The 20,701-nt window shown below is 45.2% G+C and overlaps 2 protein-coding genes across 2 annotated transcripts in view; one reads left to right on the forward strand and one right to left on the reverse strand.

Moving 5' to 3' along the window:
* Positions 1-20,701, forward strand: part of coro7 (coronin 7) — a 66,055-nt gene that overhangs the window by 27,473 nt on the left and 17,881 nt on the right. The gene's annotated exons all lie outside the window — the stretch shown is intronic.
* On the reverse strand, positions 2,639-20,339 carry vasnb (vasorin b). Its single transcript, XM_088317917.1, has 3 exons — positions 20,138-20,339; positions 16,078-16,143; positions 2,639-6,418 (listed from the first exon to the last, which is right to left on the reverse strand). Exon 3 carries the CDS (start codon positions 6,389-6,391, stop codon positions 4,343-4,345), a length of 2,049 nt encoding a protein of 682 aa, XP_088174043.1. The 5' UTR covers positions 6,392-6,418; positions 16,078-16,143; positions 20,138-20,339; the 3' UTR covers positions 2,639-4,342.

The raw sequence follows: 20,701 nt of genomic DNA on the forward strand, positions 1-20,701 counted from the left end.
CGAGCTCTTTGAACTTTTTAAACTTTTCAAACATTAAGATTGTCCTGTGCGCCTCAGGTGTGTAAACTTGTCCGGATAAAAGGATCCGAAACGCGTCCGGGACAACGTAATGACCAAAAATGTGCGGTGAGCCGATGACTCCAAAGTCAGGACTGCACGAATTGCGACGTGAACCGGAATGTAGCCAATCCGGAGGCGAGCTGATTAAGGAACAAGGAAGCGGGCGGAAAAAAATTTTTTTAATTGATCGCTCATCTCAAAAGTTAATAATGATAACCGCTGTCTACTATTTTAATTGCGGCAAAAAAACAAAACAAAAACTCTTCAAATGAATCTTTTTTATGTTCTAACTTGCTTACTTTCGATTTGCAAACCAGTGTGAGTTCATTTGACTGAGTCCAAATGTCAAGAGCAGTGCGCTTGAAGAAGTCAACTCTCGTGTCACACGGCATGAAATAATGTCCTCAACAGCATGCGAAATGCGTCGCATGTGTTGGCGCGTGTGGATGTTGTTGAGTAAAACTCTTGCAGCTTCTTGGCCCTCTGCTGGCACACGCCGGCCGCCGGCTGCCGGCAGGCAGCGTGGCGCTTCTTGTTTAGACGCACATGAGCGACTGCATCTCGTGTGTTTTTCGTCCTTGGGAAAGATTAATGGTGAGCGAAAGTGGAATGTGCTTCAAGAGAGCGAGCGAGCGAGCGGTGGAAACTAGGAAAGAGCCAACAAACTGAGCCAGAGAAGCAGCTTCTAAAAACAAAGCGCTGCTGTGCTTTTTTTTTTTTTCTTTTTTTTTTTAAATCCCCCCAACTCACTGCTTCTTTTCTTTCACTTTCCGAGCCCTTGTTCTCCAAAGGCGCTTCCTTCTTTGCCCTGTGCAAACTGCGCCAGTGGCTTTGGAAAACACAACCTTTCTTGTAGAACCTGTTTGTCATTTATTGATTTATTGATTTTTGTCCTTATTTTGCATTCTGCGCAGACTAGCGGAGCTCGGTTGTGAGGTGACTGTGAGGTTGGCAGTTGACTGAGTGCATGATTCAGAGGAAAAAAAAAAAAATTCAAGAATATTCCAAAAGTCTACACACCCTCTTTCCAATGACATGCAAATAATTTGTCGTCAAAATCTTTTTTTTTTTTTCGATAATTTAAACCTTTTTTTTTTTATCCCAGAACGCACATTGCTGTCCATCTTTTCTGTGAACCAGGAAGTATCCTGCTCTCTATCAACATTTTTCCTCCTTTTTTCCTGCTTCCAAAATAATAAAATGAAACAAAATTTCACACCTGACACTCACATTTTCCGCCCTGCTCTGTTGAAAGCAATTAGTCCCTATTAATATTTCACACTTGACAGGAGAGCGCTAGGGCAAGATAAATTGTCTATTATGAGCTTCTGTGGCAATTTCTGGGAAAATGTTTGCGTGATTAAGGCCAGTGAGAGTTCAACGGCTGCGCATATGAACATGTTGCCCACATTTTTAAAAAAAATGTGGCGACCAGACGTGGGCGTCCCTCAGCGTGGGACTGTCGCATTGCCCTCGACTGCTGCTTGAAAATTGATTTCAGGCCATCCGTTTATTCCAAAACCTGTGTGTGTGTGTGTGTGTGTTTGATATTATAACGTTGAGAATTGAGCACCGTGTCCCTTGCAGCAACAATAAAAAGCATTGAGTGGTGTGGCATCAAAGTTGGCTGACATCCAAAGGAGCGAGTTGCTCTGCGCTCCAGGGGAACAAAAAGCAAGCCTGTTTTAAGGAAAGCGTCGCATAAAAGAGCACACACACACACACACACACACCCCTCTCCGATTTTCACACATGAACATTAGCAGATGCCGGTGCAGCGAAATGCGCGCATTGTTTCCGCTGCAAGCGTTGCTGTCGCATGACCTCACCTGTGTTTTCTTTACCTGAATTCGCTCCACCGTGTTCGCATGTGCTCACCATTAGGAAGCATCTGTTGCCGGCCGGCTCCTTCCATACAAGCCGCCTCCCCCTACGGGGGTGCGCGTTGTGTTTTGATTTCTCTGAAGTTTGCGTTCAATGAGCAAATAGACTCGGTGGGGCCCGTTTTATAGGTCGGAGGAGTTTGTTTGTAGGTGTGCGTGCATACTGTTTTGATTCCCTCCCCGCATCGCAGTCATAAAACATACGGGTGGTCAGCTTGTGTACGGTGTTGCTTTATAAAAGTCGCTCATAAAAGCGCAGCGCTGCTGTGAGTCATTCGCAAAAAAGTTTGAATCGGCTTCCGACTAATCGGGAGCTTCAAGATGGTGTTCACACACTGAAGTTGCTTGTAAATCGTCTCGTTCAAGATGGTTTGGAAAAAAACTGCGCCTTTTCCGTCTTCGGTTATTTAAATTGTCATCAAAATAAATGGGTATTCGTTTATAGTGCCGGATCAAAGAATGAATTGTTGTCATTGTTGTTAGCGTTTTAGAGTCCGCTGAAATGTTGTTTGCTGCTTCAAATGTCGTCATCTTCTTTGTTGACTCATTCACGACCAGCCGAGTAAAAAAAAAAAAAAAAAAACATTTTGACGTCTTTCGCCGTCAATGGCACTAAATGAGTTGTCAACAGTCAGCGAACTCACAGCGCTGTTACAAAAAAAAAGCAAAACCACAACAAGCTCATCTCTTTTTTTTTTTGCATGTTCATTTAATAGAACTTTTGTTCCACTTGTACAAATGAGTTCAAACAATAATTATAATAATTAAAAAACAACAACAACAATATTAACAAGGCACTTCCCAAAATAAACAGGGAAAACGTAATTTACAATCACATTGAAAATCGGTCTCATTTTCAACAAAATTCTGTTTTACAGAAATATTCCAGTTGCATCGCTTCTCTTTTTTGTTCTTCTTCTTGTTTTGGTTGGAGCGTCAATACGTTCTTTGTGTGGGACCCTTGACTATACACTGAAAATACTGCTGGTAACAGACATTCACAGATGTGTTGATAGAGGAGTCTGGGATGTACCGAACTGGAGGCATGTGGGCACGTCCAACGGGCGGCTGGTTTGCAGCGCCAAGCAAGTCCCAACATGACAGTTCATAAGCACTGATGTTGACAGATCTATGCCCCCCTGCACATAACTCACAATCACACTCAAAGTGACTTCTTGCCTGCTCTAGACATGCTCCGATCCCCATTTTGTAAATCTCCATATTCCTCTGAGCGACAGTCGGATTATTAATTCACATATTAATTCACATTAAGTATAAAAATGATTGATCCAGCACGATGCCTAGTTTTACTCAAAGTCCGCACATTCTACCGCCCAAATTTGCTTGTACGTGAACTGTAATTGAAAAAAATGAACACGGCATGTCCCTTAGAGGGAGAATAAATAATAAATACTTTTTTTTTCCAAATTGAATGTAACCGAGGCGAGCACTAAGCTGCAGCTAAAACAGAAGCGGTTCAGTCAACTGCTTTCTTGTACCTGCTCGTAATCCCGATTACCTCCCCCCTTTTTTGTGACGGCCCATGCGTCCAAATGTTGCGAAATGGGATTTAGTTAGTCTTGAGTACTTGCAGGCTGGCATCTACTTAGACTGTCTGACACCGTGGGGGCCGAAAAGCTCTTTGATTGACCGTGCTGGTACCAAACCATTTCTAATCTTCAAAGATTTAAATCTGTCACTTTGTCACAAGAGGTGACGATGTACTGTAGGGATCAAAAAGGCTGTTAGCAGTCACAAAGTTGATCAATTAGACAAAAAAAGATATAAAAAGACGTATAAAAGTTATATACAACATCAGCATTTTGTTTTAGTGCCAAACGAGTCGGGTAGTCGGCATGCCGGCTTTCGACACGGCCTGTGTGGATTTTTTGCGACGTCCTCGGCGCAATATTGCGAAAGTCATCTTGAGGAGTGCTGAAGAGACGTAATTGCAACACGTCTTTGTTGACAGCAAAGCAATAAGACTATCCTCAATCTTCTATGCATGAGCTCCTTCAGGACAGGCACGAATGAATCCCTTTGGGAAAGTACTGAGAAGCAGCAGCCTACAGCGAAGCGCGGGCGATGGAAACAAATGTGGCGTGACAGCAATTTAGTGCAGACTCCTGAATGAACGTACATTTACACCAATGACAATCCGGCACCTCTCCCGGTATCACTTGGCCTTCGACCCGCTTACCAGTCTAGCAATGTGACCTGAATGTCACACACATGGAGTCAAAGTCCAAATACGGTCAGTTGGATGACTAATCGTTTCCCGCAATGATCAATAACTGTCATTCTGTCGTCTGTTGTAAAGCGACAAATGACGACAGTCTGTATTAGCCAATATGGGACCGAGCTGGTAGTGAAAATCCTTGTTAAGTCTAAGCCAGATGTCAAAAGTACGAAGGCTTGTGTGACAAGTTTTTACTCGATATACAATGGTCCTGCAGTAGCAGTACTTCATATTCCAGGTTGCCATTTTGAACGGCAGGTTCAGGGATCATGAGTCCGGCCTGCTTTTGAGGCAGGGCCCCGTTCCCGTTGTCCAAGCCGGCCTTGACGCCATCCAGCTCCAGCTGAGACGGCTCGCAGTCTAAATCCAGGTGGCCTTTAGCTCTCTTCTTGCGGACAAAGCAAACCACTCCCACGGCTGTTGCGATGAGCACCATCAGGAGCAAGATGGCGATTGCTGGCACCAGCATGGTGGTCATCTTCTTGTTCACTATTTGCGCTCCGGTGACGCTGGCATTTTTTTCATCGGCGGTACGCGCCTGAGTGCATACGCTGTCGATGCCATTTGGGGCCCCCAGCGGACTGACGCAAATGGTGTAAGTGCAGTTGGGGTTCAGGCCTCTGAGCCTGTATTCCAGATACGAAGCGGGCAGGCTGAGTTGCATCGGCCTGCGGTCCGGCCCGGAGAGATTGCGGTAGGTTAGACGGATGCCGCGGATGTACGGTCGCATTTCGATGTAGCGGTGAAGATCCAGAAGGATTGACGTGGAAGTCGCCTGACGCGAACTGATGTCTGGCGCGTTCGGGGTGGCCGTTGTCGCTGATACGCGTTCAGGGGGTGAGGAGGGATCGTTGTTTTTTACTTCACAATAAAATCCAGAGGTACCACGAGGACAGGTACACTGGACTTGACCGTACTGGTCCAGACGACAAGTGCCACCATGGAGGCAGGTGTGAGAGGGGCAGAAGTGCTGTTCCTCATCAGAATTGATACTGCTGCTGCTTGGGGAGGCAGGAACCGGCGGAAAGGGGTAGTCGGCTTCCTTGTTTGCATCGTCATCATTTGCCTTGGGCATTGGAATAGCTGAAGTAGTACTCTCTAAGGTCGTGACAGGAACGGCGGTTGTAGTTCTCACTGTGGTCGTCGTTTGTGTAGTTGTAGTAGGGCAGCCAAAATCCCGGTGCTCCAGTCGCTCCACTACCTTGCCAGCATTGATTGGAGGAAAATGGCAGCGGGTCTCCTCTGTTCTCTCCAGGGTAATGCTTTGGGCTCGCAGCCAGTTTGGGAGCCAAGCTAAGCTACACAGGCAGTTGAAGGGGTTTTCTGCCACAGTCAGCTTTCTAAGGTGAGGGAATAGCTGCGCAAACTCTTTCGGGAGCGCTTGCAGGCTGAGGCTGCTAATGTCCAACTCCTTCAGTTCTTCCAGGTTCTTCAGGTCCTGAAAATGAACAGGACCCATGGGGTTGCCAGCCAAGCTGAGATGAATCAGCCCACGGATTTCTTTCAGGATCGGCGGCAAAACCTCCAGTTGGTTTCTTGAGACATCCAGCTCATGGAGGTTCTTCAGACTACCAATGAGCTCCGAATTCAGATCAGTTAGTCCCACGCCTCCTAATTTGAGGGACTCGAGATTTGGGGTTTGGAGGTCTGAGGGGCCCAATGTAGGTATGACGTTAAAACGAAGATCCAGCAGCAGCAATCGGGGCATTGCGAGAACAGGCAGAGACGTTAACCTGTTGCCCTGCAGTTTGAGCTCCAGCAGGTTCTCCAAGCCATTAAAGGCAGCAGGGTGGATGGTCTGGATATGGTTGCTATACAAATAAAGACGCTCCAGCAGTACCATATCTTGGAAGCATTGCTCGGATATGCGCGTGAGTTGGTTTGAAGACAAGTCCAAGTTTTTCAAAGAGGTCAGTGGCAGGAAGACCCCATCAGAAAGTTCTGTCAGTTTGTTCTGGCTCAGGTCGAGCATTTCCAAGTTCTCCAGGCTATCAAAGTCCTCTGCGGACAAGCCTTCGATGCCGTTGGCAAAAAGGTAGAGACTCCTCGTCAATGGCGGCACTCCCTGAGGAAACGTGGCGGAACGTCTCTGGAAACACAAGATGGATTCCGGCGTGGAACAGGAGCAGTCCTTTGGGCATTCACTGGACATGATGCCATGGGGAATTATGAGGACCAGCATCAGCGTCGGAGTGAGAAAGACCTTCATCTTGCCGACTCTTCTCCACGGCTCAGTCTGGAACAAAAAAAAAACAGAAATAGCATCAATGACCTGCCATTGAAAGATGAATGGATGGGCTAAAACAGCAGCACACCGATTACGAGCTACTTTTTTTTTGCTAACATGAAAGATCCAAATGAGATCACTTGCAAATTCATAACACTGATTCAGCACAAAGTTGTCTAACAAATTGTACAGCGAGATTACTGACAGAGATTCAATTATGCATAGCCTTTGATCAAAGGCTTTTTTTTTTGTCACAAGGTTTTTCCCCAAGCGTTGGTGCTAATTTAACCAACAAAATGTTGATGTTGAGCCACATATTAGTGGCACCGCTTTGTCGCGTGTAATGAACGACTTGGCCAGGACCGTTTTGTTCTCAGTTCCCTCGTTCTGCACACACTCAGCGACTGCTGACATGTAATCGAAACGTGACACCTCATGTCACGACGACGAACGACAGAAGGTTGCAAAGGAAACAAACTCAAGATCAGCCGGGTGATATGTGCCACCAATCCAAGACTTGCAAAAATTGCTATTAGGATGTCGACGCGAGACTGGTAGTAGCTTAACTTATTCACCGCCAGCCAAGTTAAAAAAAAAAAAAAAAAAGGATTTTTGACGTCTATAGCCGTCATTGGCAGTGAATGAGTTAAAAAAAAGTGGAGAGTGTGTGTGGTTGATGGAAAGGTGATGTAAAGATAAATGAGGAGAGAAAGAACAATTTGTTTGACAGTTTCTTATTGCCTCAACAGATTCGGGAATGAGTGGGAGAAGGGGTTGCAACAGGCCTCTTTTCTATCTGTCAACATCCTTTGACAGCTTTTTATCTTATCTATTTCTTTTTTTTTTTTTTTACTTGCACCGAGTAACCTGAAAACTCATTTGTGTGTGTGTGTCTTTCCACCTCCGCCAGGTACAATCGTCTCATTGTGTCAAATGCACGACAAATGCGGCAGTGTTGCTGAAGGGTAAAAGCTCCCATTTCCTCATGCTGAACGCCGTGCATACTTTCGGGACTTTACTGCTGGATTTGTTTGTCTCCGCCGTACTCATACTTTAATGAAGAGCCGAGTTCTGCTGAACTTTTTATAGACCGCACACAAACACACGTGGAATGTTGTGTTCTTATCAGACCTTATATGTCCAAAAAGCCGTTTTCACGCTTATTGACGTCGCCGTCATACCGCCGTTGAGTAAACCTGCCGGATGAAAAATGTATTTCTAAACGTGTCTCAAGGAGGTCTTAACGTCTGGAGGGTGCGGCAGAGAGTCGGAGGAGAAAAAGAGGCTGTATCATCTCAACCCTGGCATTTTTTTTTCCTTCTCGTGCCGCATACTTTCTTTCCCGCTGCCCTCCTTGAAACTGTAGCCCCCCTTTTGGAAAGATTCCCGCATCTCTTATTTTTCCTTGTTTTATGTGTCGAGTCCGAGTGATCCCTTTACAGCGTTTGCCCTCATTGGATGCAAAAAAGAAAAAGCGAGGCCGTTAGTTTACCACATTGCGTTTCAATTATTTTCTGTTACGCCCCCCCAGCAAGAAAAAAAAAAAAAATGATTTGTAGTTTTTTTTATCAGTCGGTGTGTTTAAAAAAAAAACATTTAAAAAAAAAGATAAGTGGCAATAGTGTGGAGGTGCATTGCTGAGTGACTCCTGACTGTGCTTTTTAACTCAAGTGTCTTGAAGAAGTAAGTGCGGAGTGTTTCGAGCGAGAGAAATGGGGGCTTGCGGGGAATTCGGAGGCGGTGTGGAAAGCTCGTCATCCTCCCCTCCTTCTGACTCGTCGTCATTTCTTTTCCTCCTTGCACGCTCGTCGAGACATTCCTCAGACTGCCGGCAGCTGAGCTTGAAGAAACGCAATTGTCTGTGTCACGGGCTTGGCATGTGGGGATCAACAAAAACTTTACGAGTTGACAGATTTATGAGAGGACGGCACTGCTCGCGAATGAATGACAGCTTGAAGAAAAAACAACAACAGAAAAAGAAAACAGATGTCAGATCTGTGGTTTTATTTTTTTTCTCCATTGTGGATTGAGTACAATGCGTAGAGTTTATAATTCTGGCTTGCCATTAAAAAAAACATAATAATAAACTAATTATCTCAGTTGCTAATCAAAACAGCAGCACTTAGCGAGGCAGTCTGGCTGAATTTTGTCCATGATGTGGAGGCGACGACTTTGTTGTGCACAACATATGATTTGTTGGTTTCGTTTCACTTTTTTTGGTTCGGGTTTTGATCTAATTAAATCAATAAATTGTAGCGCGCCCGTTATATTGTTGTGCTATTCCAAAACAAATCTTGCACCTCCCCTCTGCCGTTGAGTACATAAACTCACCGCTTGTGAAATCAATCGTTTCATCGGTGTGGTATGAAATCAAAACAAACAGCAACGAAGCCACCTTGGTCGAGGTACTAATAAAAAAAAAAAAAGCAAGCAACCAGGAGGAGTGAAAAAACAGCGGAGGTCAAAGCGAGTTGGACTGAAGGAGGAGTCTGTGAGGCCGCGGTTTGGGGGAGCGGGGGGAGTGGGCTTCAATCAAGTCCCTCCAAGCTGAGCGTCAAGAGCCCTTATCTTGAGAGCTGTGACATGAGGGGTTAGAAAATGCCCGCCCGCCCGTGTGTGTGTGGAGGAGTTCCCGGTCGCCGTGCACTTGCATAATCTGCCGGCCGGACAAGAGACTGCAAGAGGGCACCAGGCCAAGTCGCAGTGTGGGGAGAAAAGTGCACACCATTAAAGAGGCTCCTTCTCCTTCGGGGATTTCAAGTCGCAAAGGAGTAATGTTTTGGGCATGTGCGCTCAGGCAGAATGTACAGTCTTATGCTTCCTTGAGTTCACTCGTTTCACGACATGACATCCACGCGGCGAAAGCGAGCTTGGGGTTTGTTCGAAAAGTTGACGCATCCCTGAACTTAACAGTTTGGAAAAGGAATGAAAATGTCAACAACTGTCCGACCTCAGTCGGAATTCTTTTGAGTCAGACAGGTGATATATATTTAAAAAAAAAAAAAAAAAAGTCACACCTCTGTGCCGAGACCTAAATATGAATGCAATGCTATGATGACGTCATGAGCTCTGTGGAAATGCCGACAAAAACAATAATTAGACCTCGGTATCAATACGTGGGAAGCCACTATTCAATTTACACCGCCTCTCGCCCAAAATCAGCCAGCATACGACTGTCGCTTGGCATCGCAAGTGGCCGAGAAGGTGGTGGTGGACCATTTAGAAAGGTGGAGGTATGCGCCGTAAAGGAGGAGGAATCAAAATCCAGAGCAGTCCGTTTGGCCTGCGATTATAACGGCATTTAACACAAATAACAAGCCTTGGACTATATTTATTGCTCCTGAAAACGTAACCTAGCCAAAAAGCACAGAATTGGTAATAGTATCCCCCTCCCCCGGCCCCGCCCCCGACTCTCCTTCCCCGTCCTTTTCCTCGACTCCCCCATTTTTCCCATCCCCATCTGCACTGTCAGCACCGTCCGCCACCACAGCTGGCCCTTGTTATCCGTAATCCGGCGGGGTTACGTGTCAACATGACAAAGGGGGTCGGCAGAGGTTTTTGCGACGGACGAGCGAGATTTGGGGAGGATGAAGGAGGATAAATAAAGATTACGAGTATCTTGCGAAACAGCCCTCCAGGTGTACGTCCGGCCCACACATGCCACGCAGGGTTGAGTGTGAATATGTCGACTATGTTAATGAATGATGCGCATTCCTCACATTCCGATCCGTCACCGGTTGTACCTGTATGATCGAACAAGGGTGGAAAAAAAAAAAAATGAAATAGAAAAGTGGCAAATGTATCGTCATAGATGTTCATATGGGATGTGTTTTGCTGTTTCGAGCATGTTTAATGAAATGCCACGAAAGCTTTCGCGGCTCTTTTTCAGTACGCGTCCGAAAACCACAGCAGTTGTAATGATGCTTTGATTGTCAATTTCTTAGCAACATTCATCAACGGACGCGCATTGTTATCCTCAGAATGTCAGTCGTCACTGAATTTTTACTAGCATGGCTTCATTTGTGGTTACGTTTTTTGTTTTTTTGTTGTTTTTTATTAGCGGTCGTAAAGTGTAGCATCGAGATTTGCGCGAGCGGCCGTGTCATTAGGAACAGCCAGACTATGACTTAATCATTGTGCGTTTACAATTAGCCTTCACTTAGCTGAACTCAAAGTGGCGCAATCTTTTATGTTCAGGTTTAATTTTTGAGCTGCTCTAAAGATGACTAATTATTTTATTCGAATTACAAGCGCTAACTAAAATGGCGCTAGCTAGCTGACTGCTAACGCCTCTCTTCCCATTCGCAAGGCGGATTGCCTCGCAAAACAACTCGGTGGGATACAAAATGGTCGCCAGATGAAGTCAAAGGCTGTCGTGGATAAACTCATCCCATTTGAAAGGTTTTCCAATTGTCATTCGGAATTTTAAACATCCTTAAATACAAGATGTGCAGTCAGGAAGCTAAAATTGGTGAGAAACGCACATCAAGCTTTTTAATTTGATCAGCTTTCGTCAAAGGTCAACAAAGCTCTTTGCTACGGAAAGACGAGTTCTGGGGGAGGTGCCTAGGGGTCAAAGGTCAGGCTGAGTGTAGAGCTTCTACCGTTAGTTTGTGTTCTGTGAGATAACAAGCCTTGTTTGACATCACACACACACACACTCTCGCAGATCAGATGACACACACTCCTCGCGCCCGAAGCCTGCTCTTGTTGTCGTTTTTGGGAAAACACGCGTTGGGGAAATCCAAAACCCTTTGGAGTGAGTCTGAAGGAACTAAAACCAGATCTGATACGGTCTCGGTCACAAAAGTGGCTCCAGTTTTCACCGTCCTCTTGTTTGTGTCCGGCGGGCGACGTCTTACCGCGAATGTCTTTCATCATCGCACCCCGCCCTGAGATGGACCACAATTGAGGTCGTAGTCTTTTTTTTTTTAATCTTGTCTGAGATCTCCACGCTAAGGTTTCTCGTGTTACACAGACATGAAAGTCCAGCTCAGACAACATTGGCTTTCATCTGTTTCCTCCTCTTGTTGCAGCATCCTCTTTGGGTGCAACAAAATGACCCCCGGAATCGCCTTCCGAGCAGTGGCTACATGCTGCTGCCTCTGCGCGGGCGGGATAATCAGGAATACAAATTTGAGAATTGTTCAAAGTCAGTAATGCCCTGATTGTCAAGTGTCTTGAAATGATTGTCCTGAGCAACTGTCCTGTGCGTTGAGGTGTGTTCAGTGATTTTCCGATCTCACTTTGCTTGAAAAACGATCAGCGCCGATTATCGTAATTGTTAAACTTGTTCAATATTTCCGATAGCAAATCATCGCGTACGAGTGATCGATTTTTGCTGATTCACGACTCCATTATTATGCCTGAATTTTTTTTTCTACTGCCAAACTTGAACATTGATTACGACGCTGGCATCACTAAAATGCGACAATTTCCTTTTCACGGTAATCAGGCCGAATTTTTTATTTTTCTTTCCTTCGATCGAAGCCAATGACGAGATTGATTGAAAGAGTGATTTTACTTCCTGATTTGATTGGCAATCAGTTGCTGGTGCTGACATTTGTACAACTTGTAAGAGTGAGTCAAGAGTTTGCATGTTAGCAGTTAGCCTAGCTTCTTCTATTTCTTCTTCTACTACTATCACAAATATGCCACACACCATTTCATATGTGGAGTCTCTCAAATTAATCTTAAATTTAAAATATAGCGCACAACTACTCTCAGGTGGGCTCTGGACACCACACGTGGCTTTTTTTTTTTTTGTCGTCTGCTGAAACATGAGCTCAACTCTACAACTTGGGCGTGTCAGGCGTCATCCGCAGGCACACCGACTGACGGCAAGCCCGGCCGACTGACAGGCCGTCGGTCCCGCGCCAGATAAACAGTGTCACATGCGTGCATGTCCTCCGGCGTCTTGTAAACTTGTCTTGTCGCTCTCTGTTTGCCTTCCTTGGTGTTGACAAGCAGGTGTTTTGTGTTCTGCATTGCTGGCTTCTCGCAAGTTCCACCCACTCGAAGGAGCCGTCACAAAATCGGCAAATGGGGCGACAAGCTTTAAGCGGCGGGCCTTTTTGGACGCTTTAGCCCAAAGTTGAACTTTGCGTGCGGGACACTGCGGTTACTGTTGGACATGGCCTGACAGGCGTGTTCTTTATGTCTCAACAATCTGTGATGTCTGAGCACTTGCCTGCGAATAAACACGACACTCCACTGCAGAATGAAGGCTGGACTGTGCCACTGTCAACTGACAGATTTCTTTTTTAGATCACGCCTGCACCCGTCTGTGACTTTTTAACTGTGGATTATTTAGTTTTCTTGTTTAATTCTATTTTACAATGTAGCCGTTATCATGGATTACCGTCGAGAGGAGCAATGTATTCTTGGTCCATTGTGCCTTTTTTTTTAATTTTTTTTTTTTATATATATTCTGTAGATGATAGCCTTGCTTTCATCTTCTTATTCTGCAAGGTGACGCTTGTCGTAGTTTACAGGCTGGGGAAGCAATTCCATTTATTATTATTTATTATTTTGCGCATGCATTTTTTTTTTTTAAAGCCCCTTATTATTCTCATTTTGTTCATCTAAGTCGGTGCGTCTCAATTATTTTTGTTTCGCCCCACCACGCCACCAATAACTCTCCGCCGCAACTATAAATAATAGCATTTTTGTTGCAAAACAAACCATACACCGCACAATGGGCAAGGAGAGCGCCACTGCCAACTACTGGACTGGATGTGCAATTACACTTATTTGGAGTATGGCAGAAAAAAAGCATGTTCCCCAGGGTCACATGCACCCCCCTCAGCATCGCACCGCCCCCCCCCAGGTGGCCATAATTGTGAAGAACCGGCAAGGGATGATTGCATTAAAGTGATCATGTGACACGTCTGCGTGACAAAGCACGATGTGGACTTTTTATGAATTATTATGTAAGGTGGCAACTACTATTAATAACCAGAAAGCGAGTTACAATAACTGGAATTTTTTTTCCCTCCCCACCTTTCCGTGGATCGCACAATTTCAAGTGTGCCAATGCGCGGCACTACCTGTTTTTCAGGCAGAGCCCTTCTCTGCCCGTTTGCTTTTCCAAGAGCAACCGTTTGTGATTTTTCAAGTCCTTCCACCCTCCTGACGCGAGATGAACGTGGAAATGAGATCATCGGAACGTCACGACGGGATTGATTGTGAAACAGGTTGCGAGAAATGGCGGGAAATTCCCAAAGGGGGCACGACCAGCACTTGTGCAAGTCCAAGTCAGTTTGTGATAGGTCGCCGTAAGTCAACAAAAGGCATCGCGCTCCTGTGCCAGCGTTGCCATCGAGCGTGTAAAGACATCCGTCATCGACGACCTGTCGAAAAAAAACACAAAACTTCGACGTTCCAATCAGGTTGAAAAAGTCGAAATGTTTGCCTGCCACCAAAATTCCTGCTGGTGAAATATTCCCAAATGTTTTGAAGCAGATAATGCGATGATGTGCTGTCAGACTTGAGCATGAAAGCGTTGCATTTTATAACGATACTCAGAAGCATCCGTTAGTCGCGCTTCGCTCCAAATGCATCACATGTTTTGACACATTTCCAGCCGCGTTATCATGAGGAAGTTGACTTTCCAGACTTCTCGTGATGCTTTTGATGAATTTGTTCCTTGGATGAATTCTGTCTGGCATCACATTTGATTTGGCGTGATTTCTTTTTTTTTTTTTTTTTTGTGGAGGCAATGATGTCACTGACTAAGAGAGGCACAACATGACAAACTCACTTTTTTGGGGGGGGTGGCTCACAATTTGATGCTCATGAATGACACCTTCTCATTGTAGCGAGAATGTCAAGTTATTTGAAGAAAGAGCCGGTGTGTTTGCTTCTAAGCCACACATCCGCTCAAACACGTCATTACTCGCGCGTGTGCGTTCCTGAGTGTGTGTGTGTGTGTGTGTGTGTGTGTACAGCCTTCGTGTGCTGGCCTGCCAAAAAGTGCTCAGCAGTGTTTACTTGTATTCAGGTGCGTTTTTGTTTGTTCCTCCTCATTCGCCCTGAAGCAAACGTCTTAACATGAATAGCTAAGTCTTCATTGATTCTTTTGGAACGCGTGGACAACAACCTCGTATGTCCAAATATGACCCATTTTTTTCACAATTCAATATAATTGCTCTGTCCTCAAATCGTCTGTTATTTTTATACGCAAGTGTTGAAAATGTTTTGAGGGGGGGGGGGACTTTGTCTCACTCTGTGGGAGCCGTGCAACATTTTGTCACCTGAAGAATGAAAGTCGGGATGTTGTTTGGAAAATCATGGGCGCAAATAGTTTGCAGGTTGGTTACATTTTTTTTTTTTTTAAGAGAAGTTAGGATTACGGCCGACACAATTTTTTTTTTAATACTTGTCTTTTTTTTTATGAATTATGAAACACTCATTGTAAGCATTTTTGAACAGGAAAAAAAATTCCAAGAATAGAACGTACAGAAAATATTTTGTCTGCGTGTTCATGCACATTGCATCGTAATAAGTAATTATTCAGTCAAATAAGATTGCTCGTAAATAGAACCGACAATGTTCTGCATTCCAGGATGCAAACTACATCCACTCATACTCAAAACACACACATTTTCGGTGCATGTGTGGTCCAAGCTGGAAAAAAAAAAATATTTTAAACTTTTGCCTTTTGCTGGCCTGTCGACACATTTTCCGCGGTGCATTGCAAATATTGTCCAGGAAGCAAGCTGACACACCATCTACACATTCCTCATCTCGAGGAAGGCGTGCGTGTGTTTTCACCAGAAGTCAAAAGCCCCCCCTCCTCGTCCCTCCCCGACACACTCTCGTGCCTCTGTTTGCCCCGCCCCCTCACGTTCCCCCTCCTCACTGAGCAAAACCAGGCTGGAGGAAGTCCCAAAGCAATTAGTGAGAGTTAGCCGTGTGCGTCCAGGCGCCCCAGGCAGCATTGTCCGAATTGCATAAACGTGTGTGTGTGCGTGTGCTGGGGGGTGTGCGGGTGTGTGTGAAAAAGCTTTGCATGGTCAACATATATGCTCAAGCTTGCCGTCTTTTTAATTTAACACTCTTATTTATGCATATGTACAATTAGACATGGCTATGGTCTGACAAAATGATGCTCCTCTTAGTTCCTTGACACCAAGATGGCGCCATATTTTTAGATCAGAGGACAAAAACAACAAATTGGTTGAGTTTTTCATCAAATAACGGCGGGTAGGTTCAATAAAAAGTCACAAAAACAATCACGTAGTATATCACTTTGAAGACGGTAAAAGCTCCGTTAATCAAATAATATTTTCATGTTTTTGGTATATATTAATATAACTACTCATAAACTTTCAAATTACTCATTTAGAGAAAAGGGAAAGAAAATGTAACGTCACGCACAATAGTTGAAAATGTTTTTAGTGGTTACGCATGAAAAAGTGAATTTAGTTTCAAATTGCTCATGAAATTGAAATAATTGAATGGAACCACGACTCAATTTGAAATTGTCCGTAACGGATGAACTCATCTGTGCTCAGCACTGCCTGCATCCAAACGAGCGACTATTTGCTGAACAGATCAGCGGCCACAAAATTAGGAACGCTCCCAATATGGAATATACAGAGGAGCCGGACGCATGAAGCGTTCCTTAATTGCACAATCGAGCCTTTCATTGTTCATGCACTCACCCGCTGTCGTCGCTCGCGTCCTCCTCTAGCGTCGCTCCACCTTGCTCGATTTCGGGACGTCGTCACCTACAAACATCAAAACAATCCATGTCACCATCATGCTCCTTTTTGGATGGCTGTCCTCTTGCCATCTATTGTTCATTGCCTGGAGCTGAACAAGGACGGATGTTTTTTTTTTTTTTTTGTCTTCCTTTACTGTCAGGTGCTTGAATTCCAGGTGCGTGCGTGCGTGTGTCAGAGAGGCCGAGCGTTGGCAGCCAAAGCGAATGACAAAGCGGGCCGAGAATGCAGGCCGACTACTCTGATCTCTGCCAACTTGACGCCTTGTCACAAGTCCATCATCGCCACGGGACGCTTCGTTGGCTTTAGAGGAGTTTGTTGTCGTCGTGAGCACCGGCTGCTCCACGTATTGCGTCGTCGGCTGGCACCGGCTGCCCTGCTATCAACACTTTTGAAATTGCAATTTAAATTTTTCCACAATATTGCGATATGGTTTCAAATGACAATAAGCGCGTGTCGAAGAGCCAAAAGCCAAACTTTGCGTACAGCACGAGCGCGCCACTCGCTCAACCGGCTTGCGATGATGATGTCGCTTCACTTTGCATACATCAGGCCTGAGTCACCGCCGCGTTTCTCCGACACGCCGTTCTTCTTCAACCCTCTGCCGCCGAGTGTGTGCTTGGAAACCTGCCGACGCGAAATGCAAACGACATGCAAATCTTCAAGTTGTCGACGTTCGAACGGCAAGCACCCTGTGCCACCTCCCAAAATATTTGACACGACGGAGCTCCCGTCAGCAGCGTTGCACCAACTACGAACGAGTCGCCAACCTGCCCGTGCCGTCTTATCTCGCTAATGGCGCTCGCTTGCTTGACTTTTAATCAGTTATTGATAGCGAGCAGTTAAATATTTGACCTGGCGCTCACAAAGGCCGATCTGTTGTCCGTAGTTTCGCTTGAGTAGTCAAATAGATGGACGGGACGGACTTGGCGTTCGGCAAACAAAGACGATTTCCGGCAAACCTCGCATAAAAACGTATTCATCGGGTGGTCTTCATTGTAAAGCATTAGTTTCATGAGTTTGACTTTGAAAAATCCAAATCTGTAATCTATCATGATGGTCGCGATTGCCCCTCACGATAAACGACGATGAAAGATGCAATGCGATTCAGAGACGGATTTATTTGAAAGTGAAACGATTCGTCGGGGTTTGATTGAGTGGGATTGCAATTCGGTTCGAGATCAAGACGTTATCCATCATAACATGAGTTTCATTTTACAATATGAAGAATTTGTCCGTCTTTCCGATAAATGACGATTCCATACGTATCGCGATATATTTGAAAGTGGAGCGATTGTGTTCGTCTCAAAAATGATTTTAGTGTCATATTATATGACAAATGTATTTTTATGATTTTGTATAATAATCATGTATAACTATATACCGACTTTTGAATATTCAAAAACTTTGCATGAGCAGGGCTTCGAATGACTAAATACATCCCTACGCGTGTGCGCTTTTGCGGCTGTGTGTGCCTTTGCCTCGAAAGGTCTGGTTTCCCCCGAGTTAATTACAGCTTTCGATTAAGAGCTCCTTTTTTTTTTCCATAAGGGGCCCTCGCTGAAAACGCTGCAATTTGCGGTGACTTTTCTGGGCCGGGCATCCTCCCTCCCTCTCGTCGCATCGCTCTCATCCTCGTGCGTCTCCCGCTCAACCGCCCGCTGATGTTTGTGTTGGAATTTCAAGGGGGGATTTTGGTTGACTTTCTGTGGATCGTTCCAACCCGAGCAAGCTCAAATCCTCGTTGGTATCAAACGGTTAAAAGGCGGCTCGACGATGCTTTCAATTTTGGGGTCTTTTCAACGAGGGTCAACCATCAACCGGTGAACACTTTGAGGCCAAGCGCACCAGATTTTAAAAATATCCACTTTGTGTCAAGTCACATGTTAGCATTTGCTAACTCCGCGTAACCAAACGTCATTTGAACAAACTTTTGTCCGTCTTGCCTGCGACGCGTTTACACGCCAAGACCGAAGACTTCACGCGTGCGGCCAACGATGTTCCAGACTCCATTTTCGAGGGTTTAACGTCAAATTTTGTTTTCAAACGTTAGCATGGTTTTGCTTGAGACGTACATGCTAACGCGTCAGGTGTTTTGGATTTTGTATTTATTTATTTTTTAAATGTATACAGGGACAGTACATATTAATTAAAAAAAAAACACACAATAATTTATTCATTTATTTATTTATTTTTTTCGGCTTGGGTTGGGAGCTCAATGACTAAATTGAACAATCGCGGCCATGCCCACCATTATTCACCGATAAGCCGCCTAATGCCCACATGGGACCGTTGAGATGTGTTGTGACGCTAATTTTCCGCGAGAAGGCCCCAGCAGCGCAGTGGCGGGCGGCCTCGTTGATTTAAAATCATCGCTTACTGTCTGTGAAACAAGCGGCACGTCACGATTGGACCACTTTACTGTTTCGCCCCCTGGGAAGGATTATGTGATTTTGTTTGTTGGAGGGGGCGCGGGCGGGGGGGGCTGCGTCAAAGATGCTAATCTGTCTGAAGGCTTTGCGGGATTGTGGTCAGAAGACTCTTCTGAGGCCGATTAAGATTTCAACACGCTTTTTTTATTTGTATTTTTTTTTGCTTCTTAAATAGCAAGCTCGAAATGTGTTCATTGATGTAAATTTTTGTCTTTAATCAACAAATTAATTATGTAAGACATTCATTCTTTTAATTGTCTGTGACTGTTTATTACTTAGGATAGATAAGTGACCATGTATTTTTTTTTTTAATTTGTGAGTAACTTTATTGATTTTTTTTTTTAGTCACTAGGATTTTTTTTTTTTAATATAATCATTCTGCGACTGGCAGGCAACAAGTTGTTGTGGTGTGTGGTTGTTGTGTATCTCGCGCCAGTTTTTGTATTGAAATCTGATCTTATAAATTAGTTGGACAACAAGTTGGTGGCGTCCCCGCGCGACTTTGGCGCACGTGAAACCGTGACGTTGACGTTCTTCGTCTCCGTTTATGTGCTCAAGTGGCGCAATTAATCAAATTGTCAACACTCAATTAACAAGTTGATCGACGATATCAAATCGCAGGAGCGCCTCGTCGTTCGCCAAATGTGGTTTCCTTGGCTACTTTCAAGCGCTCGCACGCTGGTTTCGTGAAATGTTTGCCGATGGTGGAAGCCCAAATCGGCCCAAAGTCGCAATCGACCTCACGATGGCTCGTTGACACCAGCAGGTTGAATCTTGCCGCGTGATTGGATGTTGTTGCCTTCGTAGCGGAGACGCTCGAGGAATTTGACCTTCTTGCACCTCCAAAATGATCACTTTTCGGGAGACTTTCTGCTTCAAGTCCACTTTGCCATCCAATTTGGCATCCACATCAACGACATTTATTTTGCCCAACACACTGCTGCTCACATTCTGCTCTTTTCTCTCTTTGCATTCTTCTCGTGGAGTTGCCATTGAGACTCTCTCAAAAGTTAAAATTCTCAATGCCGCTTGGGAGCCGTTTCTGCTTTTCAGAAGCGGCAGCAGCCTGCTCATGAATGGCAATCGGGATTTTTTAAAATTCATCTTGCTGTGGGGGTTTGTGTTATATTCATGCGTGACGCTGCGCACCGTTTGCCTTTTTTGGAACCGTGCATCAAGAGTCCCACATATTTGTGTGCCTCAAAAGCAACGCTTGATTATGATGCAAAGTTACGAGCATCTGTGTGTTAGATGCTGATAACTTTTTTTTTTAAGTATTGCCTGGTCCAAAGCTCCTCCAAGTTCCCTCAGCCCAACTCCAAACCAAAACGTACCCGCGGTTGTTTTGAGCGAGCAAGCGTGCTTACAAGTCTCCCCTTGCCTGGAGCGGACCAGGGGGGGACCCTTGCCACCGGCTTCTTGCTCCCACCAGCGCGCACCTTTGCTATTCAACAGAAGCGTTGACGCCAAACTCTCGCCATCATTACGCCAGCAAGTCAAATTCGGCGCGTCCGAGCGTTTTGCGCACGCCGGATGCACAGCAAAAAAAATCGGATGAAAAGTCTTACCTATAGCAACTTGGCGTTTGTTTGGGCTTTTGTTTCGATCCGAATGGTAAAGTCCACAAGTGGCGTGTTGTGTCAAAAAAAAAATCGAAGCGGTCGAAATGTTACTCAGAAAGTGAGCCGGACTGGCGCGCCTGCCTCCACGTTCGAGGAATGCGCTCGAGTGGCGAGTGCGCGCACCAGAAAAAAGAACAAGAAGTAGGAGGAAGGAAAAAAAAAAAAGAAAAGCCTTTCTTATTTGTTCTTATTGCTGCGGGGCTGGCGAGGAGGAGGAGCCTCGGTCACCTTGCAGCGCGCATTCCGCACGCATTTCTGCACACTTGCACTCGCACGACCTGTTTCAAACACTCGTGACGGACAAATAGTTTGCGCTGCATTTGCATCTTCCGTCTTTTTGGGGTTGTTGTTGTTGTTTTGAGCGAGTTGCTTGCTTAATGCGCCTTTATTTTTTTGCACAAGCCTGACGTCATTTCAATATTCCCCAGCAAAAATGGTCAACGGAGATTAAGTGTGACAAGTTGGGCGAGTTTCGTAGTTGCGTTGCAATGTTTGAAAAACGTATACGAT

This window comes from Idiotropiscis lumnitzeri, chromosome 15 (genome assembly GCF_059441095.1).
Source record: "Idiotropiscis lumnitzeri isolate Australia: NSW breed Sydney's pygmy pipehorse chromosome 15, RoL_Ilum_1.0, whole genome shotgun sequence".
Taxonomy (NCBI): domain Eukaryota; kingdom Metazoa; phylum Chordata; class Actinopteri; order Syngnathiformes; family Syngnathidae; genus Idiotropiscis; species Idiotropiscis lumnitzeri.